This window comes from Molossus molossus, unplaced genomic scaffold (assembly GCF_014108415.1).
Source record: "Molossus molossus isolate mMolMol1 unplaced genomic scaffold, mMolMol1.p scaffold_m16_p_23, whole genome shotgun sequence".
Taxonomy (NCBI): domain Eukaryota; kingdom Metazoa; phylum Chordata; class Mammalia; order Chiroptera; family Molossidae; genus Molossus; species Molossus molossus.
Genome location: NW_023425359.1, coordinates 16,192,223 through 16,208,097, shown reverse-complemented (window position 1 = coordinate 16,208,097; position 15,875 = coordinate 16,192,223). Strand labels below are relative to the sequence as shown.

Genomic DNA, 15,875 nt, shown 5'->3' with positions numbered 1-15,875 from the left:
ATGGCTGCGGCGCCGGGGCTGCCCTTCTGGCTGCTCCTGCTCGGGCTGCCCTGGCGGGTCCCGGGGCAGCCGGGGCCTGACATGAGCCGGCGCTTCTCCGAGCACAAACTCTGCGCGGACACCGAGTGCAGCAGTGAGTGGTCCGAAGGCGACAGTGGCCCGGGCTGCGCGGGGGCTGGAGCGCGGGAGCTCGGCTGCCCGCATGCCGGCGAGGGAGTCGCAGCCCCGACGGGAGGGCGGAGCACTGGGAAGGGGGGTCTGGACCGAGCCGGAGTCCTTGCGTTTGTGCCTTGCGGGTCTCCGGGCACCGGGGCCAACAGGCCCCGGCCTAGGGGTCTGCACCTCCCACTTGTTGCCGGCGATTTATTTTTCTTTCGCTGGCCGAACGGGGGTTTGGGGGCTGAAGGTGGCCCCCGATTTCCCTGGGGCGGCTCCCAGCGTCCGCTACTCCCCGTAGCCTGGCTCCGAAGGGAGATGTGGTGGCGCGCCGCGTGCCCTAGTCTTCCCACGCTGCCTCCGAACGCTTTCCTGCCCCCGCTGCGGGACCCGGGTGGGTGCTGTCGGGGCGATGCGATCAGCGCTCAGCGGGGGATTCACTGCTGGAGGCTGATGATGAGGCTCAGGAAGGGCGCTGCCCCCTCGCCCTTCTGCCTCACTAGGATTTGGGGGCGCATACCGCTTTTGGAATAGATAGTGGAGTTTAGGTTTGGGACAAGCTCGGAGTCCAGGCATGTGATGTATCCCAAGGTCTCCGCCCGGCTCTGCCTCTATTTTGTCATTTCTGTGCTTCGAAGCCTTACAAGCAGCCAGGCAGGGAGGGCGCCAGCAAGGCCACAATCTGGCTCTAGAAAGTTGCGGTGGATCTGCAAGGCCACCTGGGACCCACAGCCTCCTCTTCTTTGCGCAGGAAGCGGAATTCTTCCCCGGTCTCGGATTGGGGGTGGGGTGCGTTTCGGAGAGCAGAGATCTCCGGACTCCGATGAAGAGGATTATTAAAGTAACTAATAAATACTCCAAGGGTTTTTATAAACCCAACCAGCTTTAGCCTTAGCCCCTTGTGTTGTTGGAATCTCTTTCTAAGTGTTTGCTGAACCAGGGTCATTCTTACAGTCTCCCAGCAGGTCTCAAAGAACCTTAACTTATTGATAACCGCTTCCGAAACGGTTGTTCATAAATTGGAATCCAGAAGTATAGAAAATGTTCACTGTGAAAGGCCGTCAGCCTACACTTTAGCTGTTTGTATTCAAATAGGTGTTATTCAAAAACAAATTTCATAATTTGAAGTTTGTATCACTGCAACACCATTCCTGGAGGTAACCCCAGGGCCGATGTAAATAAGCACAGCGGAAGCAAGCAACTTAATGACTTTTCCTTTAGTTTTCTCGGAGCAAACGCAGATTATTAGCACGCGGGGCTGGCTTTGGCAAATGTTTGCTATTCTTTGCTTTCAAGCACTATCCTACCTGAGTTCCTCAAAACCAGTTACCTGGAGAATCACATCGCCCGCTGATGCTTCCTCAGTAGGAGACATGGTGTTAAGTTGTCTCATGTCCTGTGTCCAAGCAGATGTAACCAAACACAGCAGCAAGCAGCTGAAGCAGGGTCTGGGTTGTGTGGCATGTGCTTTTCTGATAGCTGTTCTACAGTATGCATTATATTGTCATCTCATTTATTATTATAAATTCTCAATGATCTGTTCTGAGGGGAACAAGAGAAACACTGCTATTTCCAATTCTGATAGAGTCCCCAATCTTAAATTGTCCATCACCTTCAATCTGGCATCTCACCCAATTATATCTGAATTAGGAGGCTGACATGTATTAAAATAAGGAGATTTTTTAGCTTCAAAATCCATAAATCCCCCTTTATGTTTGTCCCTCAAATATGTATTTAAAGATACATTTTAATGTACTTATTGCTAACTGGCTTTTAGAAAAGTGTTATTTCCATTTCATCCATTTTTTTCCTGCTATTTAATTGCATTTATTGTTCATTTCCTCTTACATCAGAAACTGTGTATTTGGCCAACAAAAAGAAAAATACTTCTACCAGTTTCTAGATCAGATGTGATTTAAGTCCTGCATCTTAAGACTGAAGGTAGCTACTGACTAATTCACACATTTTGCTTGTCCCTGCCACATGTGAGGTCCACTTTTGATTTTGCTTCAAATAAAGCTATTTAAACTTTGTTTTGAAACCTTCTTAATGTTGGCCACAGTGAACATTATTTACTTTCAGAAAATATTACCTTGTAATGTGATTGGATCCGCAGAATAGGGTGTGATACCCTTTCCCATGAATTTATCCAGATATTATGAGGCAAAAACAACTTGGTGTAAATGAAATTGACATTGTTTACTGCTTCAAGGTAGCACTTAGAGCCACTTTAAAATAGTGCCTTTAGTGGTTAGTTCAAGCTAATTGATCCCCTGGGGGTTCCTGGGTGCTCTTCCCAGTTACCTCTACATGTAGCCATGCTTAAGCTAGTCAGCATCTGCACCTGAATTTACCCAAATGCAAAATGAAGCTGTTTTATGATTATGAAACAGCAAAGATCGAGGACTAGAAACTTAGAGAGGGAGACAGGAGTTTTATTTGAGACCAGCCCTTTGTGGTGGTGGACACACTGGTTTTTGTTTCTCAGTATTATCCATAAAGAAAACTAGTGAGTTTCCCTCTCTCCTGTCTACTTGCAGAGGGGTGTCATGATTTATAAAGATAAAGCTCTAAAGATTTGACACTTTGAGCATGTGACCTGAAAATGATTGATTCCAGACAATATGGAAAAAGTTGTTCACAGCAGGTTCTTATATTTCCTGATAAATCAGTATGGACTATGAAAGTTGAATCGTGCTATCTGGTTATTTCTTTTCTCTCTTCATATACAGTGTTAATGTACCGGGGTGAGGCTCTAGAAGATTTCACAGGCCCGGACTGTCGGTTTGTGAATTTTAAAAAAGGCGACAATGTCTATGTCTACTATAAACTGGCAGGGAAATCGCCTGAAGTTTGGGCTGGAAGTGTAAGTAAAAAAATTTTATTTTTATTTTTTATCACCCAAAAGGATTTATTCAGGAAAAAGAAAGGATTGCATTTCAGAACCTGCAGACTTGAGGAGCTCTGTGCAAATTCTGCCAGGAAAAAGATGGAGAGAAGGACATACTTTCTTTTCTGACTTTGTATTGGCTTGTTTAGCACTATTTAAATAACTTTTCCTGGGGTCCTTGATGGCATTAACCTGTCCTCTGCTATGTCCCCAGCAGGCTTGGCACAAAGTAGGGGCTCAGCGGAGGTTTCTTAAATAGAACTGAACTGCTTCCAGCTAGTGCTCCTCAGCATCACGTTCTAGGCCTTCTCAGCCATGGGTACTCCGTACGTAGTAAAGGTTGAAATGTTGCAACCTGAAAATCCTAACTTCATGGCTTTAAAATGGAAGGATTTGTGGGCATGAGACTTACTCCTGTAAGCTATGTGCCAGATGGTGTATTGGGCACTCATGATTAAAGTTGATTTTGTGTGCATTTTTTTCTAAATTATTAATGTTTATGAAAAACTGGCAGCTCTGGGAACAGTCATCTAATCATGTATGCTGTTTTTAGTATGTTAATAAAGCAAAATGTTATTTTGTCTACGTGCTCTCTTGTTGGTGGTGTTGGCACATTCTGGGTCATCCTTTTCCTGCTTTTCAGATACTTGCTCCCAGTGGGTCTCCCAGCAGCTTGATTCCACCCAGTTCCATGGATACCCAGATATTGGGCATGGAAATCAATGAATGCATCATGCTTTGATGTTTTGAATTAGGAGATTCACTATGAGTGAGCTGATTGGAGGTTTCTGAGTTATTGTCCTTTATTTAAAAAAATTTTTTTTTCTTTATTGATTTTAGAGAGAGAGGAAGGGAGAGGGAGAGAGAGGTAGAAACATCGATGAGAGAGAACATTGATTGGCCACTTCCTACATGTCCCCCACTGGGGATCGGGCCCACAACCTGGCATGGGCCCTGATCAGGAATTGAACCAGTGACCTCTTGGTGCATGGGTTGATGCTCAACCATTGAGCCACACCGGCTGGGCGAGTTATTGTCCTTTTTAAAAAGTGTGATGTGTGGACTGTGTATTTATTGAAGTAGTAAGAGTCCTTGATGTCCTTAGGATTGTCCAAACTTAGAGAACTACCCAGTTCCAACTGTGAAAGCTTTCAATCTCAATAAAACACCAAACAAACAACAGAAAATAAGGCTTGAGAAACCTCCATAGGGAAAAACAGATTGATTTTGTTGGCGTTCCAGCTTCCCAGGGAGGAATCTTGAAAGGCCAAGTGTGGTCAGGTACAGCCCTTGCACTTAGGCAGAATTCCAGCTGAATCACTCGATACAAAGAAGAATCTATTCTGTTTCTTTCAAGTCTACCACATGAGATTTCTGAGTAATCTCCATGTCCCTTACACTGCATTTTTAATCTAGTGGTCAGGTTTGAGCATTTGGATGAGTGAACTCAACTTGCATTTTTCTACCTCCACACTTTTGTCACGACCATATTTACCTCCAGAAAGCCTGGCCCAGCTCTCTTCCTGCCTTCTTTGGGAAACACTGTCCCCAGCAGAAGGGATCTTTGCTGTCTAATAATTGTTTAGGAGGCTCTTGGTGTTCGCACTGCTTGTGTGACATTTTTTTTTTTTTGCTTTGCATTGCAGTTAGTGTGTGAACTGTCTTAGCTCTTATAAACTCAGAAGCTCTGTAATGGAAGGGCCCACGTGTAACCCATCTTCCTTTTGCATATTTGCTTTCAGGGCCGTGGCATTTATATTTGTCTGGAATGTAGCTATGCAGAATTTGTTCTCTTGAAACAATATTATGTTTTTTTCCCCAAATCATATCAGCAATTCCTTGACAGCAGTGATATATGGAAGCAAAATTAGATATAAAGATTACTTTGGTTATAAGGGCCCATGATTCTGCAACATTTTTGGGGGGTCAGGTCATAAGAAATAGGATCCCACCCACTATAAAGTTTTATATGACAAAGATTGCACAAAGATAAATGTATTTTTTTTCTTTATAGATCTCTGATATTTTCCCTTTTCCAGATTCTCTGTAAATAAAATTTCCCTGAGAAGGAAAAAGATATTTTCCCTTACTCTCCTCCTTCATTTCGTGACCCTTATACTTTAGGAAATTAAAAACCCTCTCTCCTTGGCTTTCAAGTGATTCTTCTTTCTATTTCTTAGTTTTCATCCTGCGGTCTTACTTGGTTTCTCGGAGTTTCAGACGTGAACTGCCAATGTGGCAGTTTCTAATTGCCTGGCTTATCTAATCTCCAAGGCAGTTTCTACCACTAACACTGGCTCTCAGGTAGTTGCCAGATATAACAAGAGCACTCATAATGAGGATATTTTAGGAGTTCGTGATAAGATAGCCTATTTTCTTTTTGTGCACTTGATCTGCTTATCAGTCTCCTTCTTTAATGATTGGGAAGAGATCTACCACTCTCTTTCAGACTGTAGCTAGTAACAGACAGTGTATGTTTCTCAAGAAGACATACTTAGTATAAACTTAGCTGTTACTGCTATAGATAAGTGGGATCATCTTCTACAGAGGTTTACTTTGCATAAAACTAAAGCTTGATATGTAGATTCGTATGAATTTTATTTTCTCCCCAAATACTTGTAAGTCAAGTTTTTGAAAAAGCTAGTACAGCCCATAATATCAATAAATAGTTGCCTTTTGTTGTGTTGAGCATACTTTTCAGAAATTTTATACTTTTTGTTAATTTTCATGGCTGGTGTTTATTAGTGTTAAGAGACATACAAGTTTTGGTTTATGAGCAATGCTGTGAAATGTACAGGTAAATTCTTGATAGAGGTTATTTGGAATTGTGATTCCAACCAGCTTTGATTTGCTTAGTTTTAATCATATAATATACAACAATATTTTTGAAGCAGATTTTTTTCTCTACCTAAAAAAAATCTAACTTTATGTGCCCTGAGTTTAGCATTAAGCTGAATGTTGAAAGAAAACTTAAGTGGTTTTAGAAAAGTTGGCTTTACAATATTATGTACTTAATTTTTATTGGAATAATCCTCTCTCTAATTACAGGGACTGTGTGTTTCTGTGGTTATATCTACCTGTCTAGCTATATATTTCCTCTCATTTACATTTCTCTCATTTATATTTCTTGTACAGAATTTTGATTGATATTTTTTCTTTTGCTCATTCTTTTATGTAGGTTGGACGTATTTTTGGATACTTTCCAAAGGATTTAATCCAAGTGGTCTATAAATATGCTAAAGAAGAGCTAGAAGTTCCAGCAGATGTAAGTTGTGGATTTTTTTTTTTTTTTTGGTTCTCAATTATAATTGGTATTCAGATTCATCAGTTATTAACTACATTAATCCTCACTTAATGTCATCTATAGGTTTTTTTACTTGAAGAAAAATGACATATAACAAAGCCAATTTTATCATAGGTTAATTGATATAAGCAAGAGTTAAAGTTCTGTGGCATCTCATCAATGAGATAATGAAATGACATTGAACAAGATGTTATTCAAGGACCTGCTGTATTTTTTTAAGTCTTTGAATGTGTTTTGGTTAAAAAAAAAGTTAACATTTATGTATCAGATTTTAATTTAGAATCAGACTGCCTTGTAAAATAGAAAAAAGAAAAAGAAAAGTTTGAAAAGAATTTCTAGGAGACTATATCATAATCTGATAGTTATCTAATACATTGAAGCAGGTCTTATACAAGGCTGTGTACTTTTATATAGGGCTTTTCTTTGCTGCTTTAATGAGAAAAAAGTTAAGAATTCAGTATCTTTGCATTTAGTTATTAAAATGAAGTAAATAATTCTTTTCATATGCTAAAAGGAATAGCTGTCAGACAGTTTAAGTATATAGAAATCAGGTTAAATTTATCAAACCTTAAATTATGTACTAGGCCAGAAATGCAAATTTACAGGGCTTTTCTTATTATTGACCCTTTAGTGATTTAAGGGATCATGGTTATTATAGATTTGGAAAAGGAACGTGAGAGTTGCAGAAGTTGTCCTATTGCAAATCAACAAGGTACTGACTGCACGTTCTATAAAGCATTTGTCTAGGGTGCACTGACTTAGAGTAGCTTTATCAAGGCAGGAATTTTGTGTTCTGGGGTCCTCGTTCAGCTGATTATTTCTGGAGTTTGGGAATTTATAATAATTGATGCCCACCTTCATTCAGAGTCTGAGCAGCTCTCCGGGGTTGCTGCAGAGCATGCTAGCTGCTGGCCTAGGGAAATTCTTAGGTGACGCTGCAGAACAGATGATGTTTTAGAGCCATCACTATTCTTAAAATTTCTTGATAATCCCAAGGGCATAAAGTCAGCCCTACTGCCTGTTTGGCCTCAGTCCGAATGAAGAGACTTCCAGGGTATGTGTGGGACAGCAGTCTGTTGGTCACAGGGACCTCACTTGTTTGGGATTCTGCCTTCTCCTTGTACCTCCCACTGTATGCTTCCCTCCCTGTTAAGAACATGGCTTAGAAATGCATGTGATGAAGAAAGGAAATCATTTTTCTCTACCACACTGGTCGGGTCTCCCCAGAGTAATGTGAAAGTTTAGTTAGGAGAAGAAAATGATCTTTGTTGTTGTTTTTTAACTTTTCCCTCTGGTTATGGCCCCTTTTATGTCAATATGGTTTTTAAGGGAGGAAAGGAAGAATATAGATCTATAGATAGTCCTGAAAGCAGATTTTAATGACACCAAGAATCCTGATGCAGAGTAGAGCACAGCCCTGACTGAATCTTGTTTTCAAGTTATACTTGTAATAATTAAGTGGGAGTCCCCTGACACCATTCTTTGTTCCTTTAAATTTTTACTTCCTGTGCACCTGTATTTCAATAAGATACTTCTTGAGCTAATAAGTCTTTCCCAATCCAAGTAAAAGATAAGCCAAAAATCTGGGTAGCCTTGGAGCCTGATAGCAAGGGGATTCTGCCTGTTTCTAGCTGGGTAAGCAGAGAAGTTCAGCTCAGAAAGCAGGATGGCAGAGAAGCTGGATGGTATTGTAGCTTCACATGCACAAATTATTATGTGCTGGATCCCCAGAACATCAGGTATTGGTGTTGGAAGTTGGGGGACCCAATCAGTGACACCCCACTTTTCCCCACTTGTGGTCAGAACAAATTGAGAGACCCAAGAGTTGGGCAGATGGAGACTAAAATGTCACCATTATTTATTGATAAAGCTTTTTGGCAAACATGGCTCAAGTGTGCAGAAATAATAGGCTTTCGAACATTGCAGTCTAGAATAAGACAGACAAACACAGCCAGAGGCAGAGCTAGGTAAAGGGGAACCGTCCCTATAAAACTGACAGCACAGAGGAGAGAGGATGTGTGTTCCTTCCTGCTGGTCTCAAACAGAAAACAGGGCTGGTACAGGGCGGACTCACCAGCCTCATGAATCATCCCTTCCCTGGGGAGAGAGAATGAGGGGAAGCCAGGAGTATTACTCAGGTCGAAGTCCTTCCTCGGGGAAGCAGAAAGCCAGGGACAAGTGGGTCCCAGCCTCCTATCTCCCCGCTACACAAGAACAGCAATTCCCGAGGCTGGCACAAAAGCCCCTGAAGAGCCATATATGAATTTGAGATTCTCCTTGTCATTAGCATGGTTAATTTCTGCTCTTGTGACGTGGCTGGCGACACACTCATGTTTTCTTTCCCTTACAGGAGACAGATTTTGTTTGCTTTGATGGGGGAAGAGACGATTTTGATAACTATAACGTAGAAGAACTTCTAGGATCTTTGGAACTGTACAATTCTGCAGCTAGAGATTCTGAGAAAGCTATTGGAAAAACTTCTCAACATATGGAAAAACCTGCCGAAGTATCTGAAGAAAGTCACCCTGAACCTGATTCAATACCAGCCACCTCCGAGGAAAGAGAAAATGTTTTCTCAGAAAACACTGGGGAACTCAAAGAAAGACATGCAGCTCAGAAGAACCACCCCCATGTAAACAGTCAAAGAAATCACCCTCAGCGAGAGCCAGCTTCATCGGAACCATTTGAAAAAATGCTTCAAGATAAATTAAAAATGCCAGACAGTGAAAACAACAAAACCAGCAATAGTTCTCAGATCTCAAATGAACAGGAGAAGACTGATGCTTATAAACTTTTGAAAAAAGAAATGACTCTGGACTTGAAAACCAAATTTGGCTCCACTGCTGATGCACTTGTGTCTGATGATGAGACAACCAGGCTCGTTACTTCATTAGAAGACGATTTTGATGAGGAATTAGATGATGAGTACTACATCATTGGGAAGGAAGAAGAGGAAGAGAATCAGGAAAACTTTGATGACTTGCCATTACTAACCTTTACAGATGGAGAAGACTTGAAATCTGAAGTTGGGAAATACTCAACTGATAAAGAGCAGAACTCAAGTGAAGAGGATGAAGTGGAGGTAACTCAGCCCTTGGGCATCAAAGATGATGATAAAAATCTACGATCACCTTGGGAGGATACCGTCTTCTCTGCTGTCACAGAAGGTGAAGAACAAACAGGTATGGATTTCGAGAATTCTAACTCAGAGGAAGAGATGGAAGGCGATGATGGATTAGTCACAGACAGCCAGTGGGAGAAAACACAATCAGCAACAGATTATAGTGACCTTGAAAAGGCAGAAGATGATCTTTTGACTGTAGAAGTTTCTAAAACAAATAATGATAAAAATACAGAAACGGACAGAGAACTTGACATTAAAGGAAAAGGGAGGACAGCTGAGGACTCCAAGGGGGACCTGGTACTGGATAAGAAAGGACTGGAGGATGAAAAGAAAGAAGACAGGACTCTGCACGGTTCTACTCAAAGCAGTAACCTCAACTCTTTGCCAGCTATTGGAAAGGGTAAAGAAACATTAAAATCAGCTTTTGGTAACAAAGAAAACGATCTAAAAGGAGCAGCTGTTCATGCCTCAGAAAGAATGGCCCACGAAAGGAAGCCTGGAGAGCAGACGGTGGAAGGTGGCTCAGAGAGGGGATGGGAACACCGAGCTGCAGGGAATGAAATGAAGGAAGAAAAGAATAAACAGGAAGCCAGGGATGTTACACCGCTCTTGGGAGATAATCAGCATAATGTATCCAAAGATGGTGTGGAGAAGGAAGTAGATGTTTTAGTAAATGGACCAAAACAACACATACTTGCAGCAGAGCACCCAAACGAGGAATTTAAAGAGGAACAGCTTCTGAAAACTCAAAATCAACCTAGATTCTCCTCTCCTGATGAAATTGGTTTGTCAACAGAACTGGAAGATGAGGGTCCCATTGTGGGACGAAATCTTTCCTGGCAGCAAGAAAGAGATGTGGCTGCTGCAGTTAATAAGCAAGTGAATGAGACGACAAGGCTGTCTGAGCAAGAGGTCACAGGAAACACCTTAGATGAGGAGTTTGTTCATCAACAGCCGGGCACTCCAGAAGCAGAAACAACAGGCCAAACTGATAGTGCAGAAGTACCAGGTTTCCATCCTGAGAAACCAGAAGCAGAAGATGACGATTCCACCCCTGAAGAACTATTGGAGGATGAAAATGCTGTAAGTGCAAAACAGTCTAAAGAAAAGAGCCCTGAGATGCAAGACAGGCAGTTAGATATTCATCTACAAGTCCCTGAAAAAGGAATTTTAGGCTCCGCTAATACTGATGCAAATATTGAAGAAAACAAAGAAAAAACGAGTAATATTTCAGAAATGGAAGGAAAAAATGAAACTGGGGGCAAAGAGGTAGGCACACTAGGCAATGAACCTGGCGGTCTGGTAGAAAAAGAAGAAAACACTCTTCCAGATAATAAAGCACAGAGACCACCTGCAGGAAGTGAATTTCTTGACAAGAAAAAGCACCAGACTCCAGAGTTAGGTGAAGTGTTTCAGAATAAAGATTCTGGTTATCTCAAAGAGGACAACCCTGAGGATTACCTGAAGACCTCAGGGCTCGCCGAGAAACCTGGGGTAGAACTCTCCAAAGAGGACCAGGAGGACATAGAGAAGAAGTTCACGGACGTACAAAGCCAGGAGGCAGCTTCTGAGGAACACGAAGGTGGTCTGTTCCACAGGACTTCACATACACCTACAAAGCCAGAGCACAGTGACCATGTGGAGGACTTGCCTATAATAAGCAGCTTCTTTAAAGAACAGCAGTCTTTGCAGAGGTTCCAGAAGTACTTTGATGTCCACGAGCTGGAAGCCATGTTCCAAGAAATGTCACTGAAGCTGAAGTCAGCACAGCGGGAGAGCCTGCCCTATAATGTGGAAAAAGTCCTAGATAAGGTCTTCCGTGCGTCTGAGGCACAGATTTTGAGCAGAGCAGAGAACATGCTCGATACTCGTGTGACTGAACGTAGAGATTTGGGGATGAAGGAAAAGAACGTACTGGAAGAGGCTGCAGTGCTAGACGATGTGCAAGACCTGATCTATTTTGTCAGGTACACACACTCCACAGGGGAGGAGACTGGACCACTGGCCGCGACGCAGCCTCCAGAGGAAGGCGGCGGGGAGCCAGCAGAAGGTAAAGTACCTGCCTATGGCCTCGTGGAGTTGGGCTGGAGAAACAGGCGTGGAGCTGGGGGTTTGCTGAAGTGTCTTACCATTTGTAAAGCTCTGTCCTCGGTTTAGAGCATGTCTGAAGGCAAGAGGCAGCACAGTGACATCCACATGTCCCTTCCTGCCTTCTTCCAGGCCTGGATAAGGGTTTCTTACCCTGTTTTTCTCCTTAGAACAACTGAGAATGGTAGCATTTTCAAAAGGAAACTATAAAACGATAAAGGTGCAAACAAGAAAAAGATGCACAGAATAGACTTGTTAACAAAGTACAAGTTTCATGTAAAATTATGAAAGTGCTTTTGCGAACACACTTTCTTAATCATAAAATAACTGCTGTTGGACCAAGGATTGACTGGCGTAGGTCTTCAATCGATGCCCTGCCTGAGGTTCTTCATTCTCCCAACTTTCATCTTTTGTGCATGCCATGTACTTTCTGCTTCTTTGGAGCAGTCACCTAGGTCAGTTCAATTCTGCTGGGCCCTGGGGTTCTTGCAAGCACTGAAGGAGGATCAGGGACGTCTAACACAGCACTGACACACAGTAGGCATTCAGTAGACAGTGGTTGAATTGACCCTGAGACAACGTCCTTGTTCCAAGTTCCAAGTTCCATGCTCTCTCCTCTTCCCTGTGCTTTTCAAACCCATGGCATATGGGGGAATACCAGGCAGACATAAAGGCATAGGGTAAATATACCCAGAGTGCCAATTTTCTTGAGTATTTGAGCAAGGGAACATCTTTGCATTTCATTAAAGCACATACATATTGGATTAGAACGTAAAACTCAAAATTTCAGGGTAAATTCTGAGGTTTGAAAGAAATTCATCTTTGTTGTGGGTCACACTGGGCTAAGCCCTGAGCCTCTTAGGGACAGAAATGGATTCTCTCTTTGACTATAAGAGGTAATTTGAAGATATCTGAAAGGCACTTCAGCAAGCTGCCTTTGTATGAAATGCCCTTCTCTGTGCTGGCTCTCAGAGGCAGACATGTTTGTGAGCGAAAGAGTTCATGTCATTTCTGTGTAGAGACGTTTCGTATGTTTGCTCTTGAATGGGATTCTCTTTTGCATATTTATCTGTGCGGTCCAAAGAAAGTTAGGTTATTGAGGTCCCTACTGTGAATATATTTACTTATGAAATACTTTGGGAAAAGAGTTTCTTTGTAACTTTTATTATGTAGATTAGCCATCTTTGAAGTGAGATACAGACATTTGAAACTCTTATTTCCCTGCCCACTGGTGCTCCATGAGCTGCACACGTGGAGGGCAGTGGGGTGCCCTGGAGCTGAGATGCAGGAGCTCAGTGGGGCAGCAAGCTTTCCAGTGCAATGCTTTCTTCCCTGTAGAGGTACAGCCACCGCTGGAAGATCATTTCCCACAAGAGGACATGGAAGATCTTAACATGCAGATTCTTGAGGAGCCTGGCCACTCGGATCAACCCGTGACTGATAACATGGGTGTCTCACAAGTGTTACAAAAGCCAAATACTGAGAAAAACATGCATCCAGGTAAAGCTTGCTAATTTTTCTTTTCTTTTTGTACGAGACCCTAGTGGGAACCGAACCCAGGACTCTCTGGTCCGCAGGCCAACGCTCCAACCACTGAGCAAAACCAGCCAGGGCAAAGCTTGCTAATTTTTCTCTACAAAGTAGGGGCTTCTCATAAAGAAGAGCTTCTAGGAGGTTTGTTGTTAAAGATAGGAAATAGAGGGGAAAGGAATACAGGTATGAACAAATTTTGAAAATAAATCCTAGAACTAATGGAGACAAGCAGGAGTTAAGACACATGGAGATCAATCATAGGACCCAGGCCGGAGACTGTAACTAACCCACACACCAAGGACTGCTAGCATTAGCTTGTGCAGATAATTTTAAACTAAAATGTCTTTAAAATCCTTATGCTCTGAAACACTTTTCAACTAGACCGGCCGCAACAGAAACTCAGTTTAACCAGCCGTCCAGGAAATTCTGATTGGGGGAAAGTGAAAGTGAAAGCTGGAGAACCATTGCTCTCAAACTCACAAATTCAGTGTCCCCCCATTCCATACTCTGCCTCCCCCACAGCTGAATACCGTGTAGCTCAGTTCTCTCTCTCTTTTTTTTTTTTATCCTCACCCGAGGACATTTTTCCATTTTTTGTACAGATAGAGTGGGAGGGAGAGAGAGGAAGAGAGAGAGAGAGAAACATCGACGTGAAAGGGACACATCGAGTGGCTGCCACCCGAACAACCAACCAGAGCCAGGGACAAACTGCAACCGAGGTACATGCCCTTAGCGGGAACCGAACCCGGGTCTCTCCGGACCACAGGCCGACGCTCTAACCGCTGAGCCAAACCGGCCAGGGCAGTTCTCTTGTTAATTTGCTATCTGGACATGGTTAAAAAACAGGGAAGGGGGTATTTATGTGCAGGTGTCGATATACTGTAAGTACAGGAAGCAGTACAGCACGTTGCCACATGGGACAGTCCAGCGTAGATCGACACTTGTGAACAGTACCGGAATCTCAGCACAGCGGACATCTAGCGGGAGGGCAGCTCATTTTGTTTGAGTTGAGAAAGTTGTTTTAACAATAAAATTTAAAAAAATGCAACCCCAATGATAGTGCCAACAACTTTCTAGTTGTGTAGATCACTCATTTCACCAGGAAATCGGCAGCACAGCTGCTTGTGTTGTTTTGTCCATAGTGGTGACACGACATCATCACTGTTCTTTTTTTTTTTTTTTTTTTATCCTCACCCGAGGATATTTTTCCATTTTTTGTACAGATAGAGTGGGAGGGAGAGAGAGGAAGGGAGAGAGAGAGAGAAACATCGACGTGAAGGGACACATCGAGTGGCTGCCACCCGCACGACCAACCAGGGCCGGGGACAAACTGCAACCGAAGTACGTGCCCTTAGCGGGAACCGAACCCGGGTCTCTCCGGACCGCAGGCCGATGCTCTAACCGCTGAGCCAAACTGGCCAGGGCCATCACTGTTCTTGTGTTGAAAAGGTTATGGCGTAGGGGCCTAGGCATAGCTTCACCCTGGGATGCCGCGAGGCCCGGCAGCCCTGGGCTGGTCTCCCTGACCCCCAGCCACGTACAGGAGGAGTCACAGCAGGGAGAGGAATTCAGCTGATCTGGTGAGGGGGAGAGTGTGCTGGAGATACATTCATTGTATAATTGAGGCGTATGATGGCCTGATGGGAAGTCTGACTTTTTTCTCTGTGTGATTGTCTTTAGGAGAGGCACAGTGACTATTTAGTGGGCACTCAATAGCTATTTTAAGTAAAGAGAAACAATTCTTATTCGAAAGCATAAAATAACATGTCCGCCCCCCCTGGATTTTAGGGACATTTGTAACGGAAAGCGCCCCTGACAGTGCTGCTGCTGGAAGAAAGCCGCCGGAGGGACACGCTGAAGAGCCCGCCAGGGCCACACCTGTGGACGGCGAGGGTTTCTCACTGCGCTCACTCCTGCGTCATTCAGCCCAGGCGGTGAGTGCGACATTTATAGCTGCTTCAAACAGAATGCTGATTGGTACGGTTTTGAAGTTGATTTTGAGCATGAGGTGAAAAACTTGAAATGTTTTTATGAAAATTACTCCTGATTCTTTGAAGGCAGCGTCAGAAACAAGCCACGGGTACATGGCTTTGATGGGTTCTTAGTTCACTTAGCAGCCCTCGAAGGGGATTGGCTCTGTGCAGAGGGGCATGTACATAGCTATGAAACATGGTCCTTCCCCTGAAGAACCTCAGTCCAGCAAGAAGTGAGGGACATTCACTTGAACAGAGTATCATGCAGGCAGAAGGAGAAGTATTTGCCTGATGGTAGAACACCGTGTTGAATAAATTGAGTCATTGTGGTGGGAGGAGGGTCAGAGAAGGTCAGAAGTGGGCTGAGACGTGTTTTAAGCAGAGTTGAAGGACCAATGGGAGTTTGATTGTAGTTTTTTGCTGAATAGAAGGGCTGGGGGGAGGGAGACAGGGCTGTGTGCAGTCAGAAGAAATAACATGTTCAAGGAGATGGAGGCATAAAGGAAAGCTTGTTTGGGGAGCCAAGGAAGCTTTGTCTGTGTCGTTCAAGAGCAGAATAGGAGGGAGATGGACATACATAAAGGAAGCTGTATGTCATGGTATGTTAGACTGTTAGGTGTGGGGATCCTTTGAAGTTTTTAGCAGGAAAGAGGTATGGTCAGATTTGTTTCTTAGAAAGAGTTACTTATGGTGGAATATTTATTCAGATGTATCTTTCTAAAGGAAGTCATGATCCAGATGAGACATTTTTTTTATCTAATTTATCTAAGCTTTTGAGGTCTTAGCTCCCCCTTGTGGTGTTTGTTG

At 43.2% G+C, this 15,875-nt stretch overlaps 1 protein-coding gene across 4 annotated transcripts in view; it reads left to right on the top strand.

The window, feature by feature from the left end:
* Positions 1–15,875, top strand: part of MIA3 (MIA SH3 domain ER export factor 3) — a 40,148-nt gene continuing 24,273 nt past the window's right edge. For all 4 annotated transcript variants that reach the window (XM_036277688.1, XM_036277686.1, XM_036277687.1 and 1 more), the window contains exons 1-6: positions 1–133; positions 2,889–3,022; positions 6,225–6,311; positions 8,701–11,524; positions 12,901–13,062; positions 14,884–15,029. In XM_036277688.1, coding sequence (XP_036133581.1) covers positions 1–133; positions 2,889–3,022; positions 6,225–6,311; positions 8,701–11,524; positions 12,901–13,062; positions 14,884–15,029 — 3,486 coding nt within the window. The remainder of the gene's footprint in view (positions 134–2,888; positions 3,023–6,224; positions 6,312–8,700; positions 11,525–12,900; positions 13,063–14,883; positions 15,030–15,875) is intronic.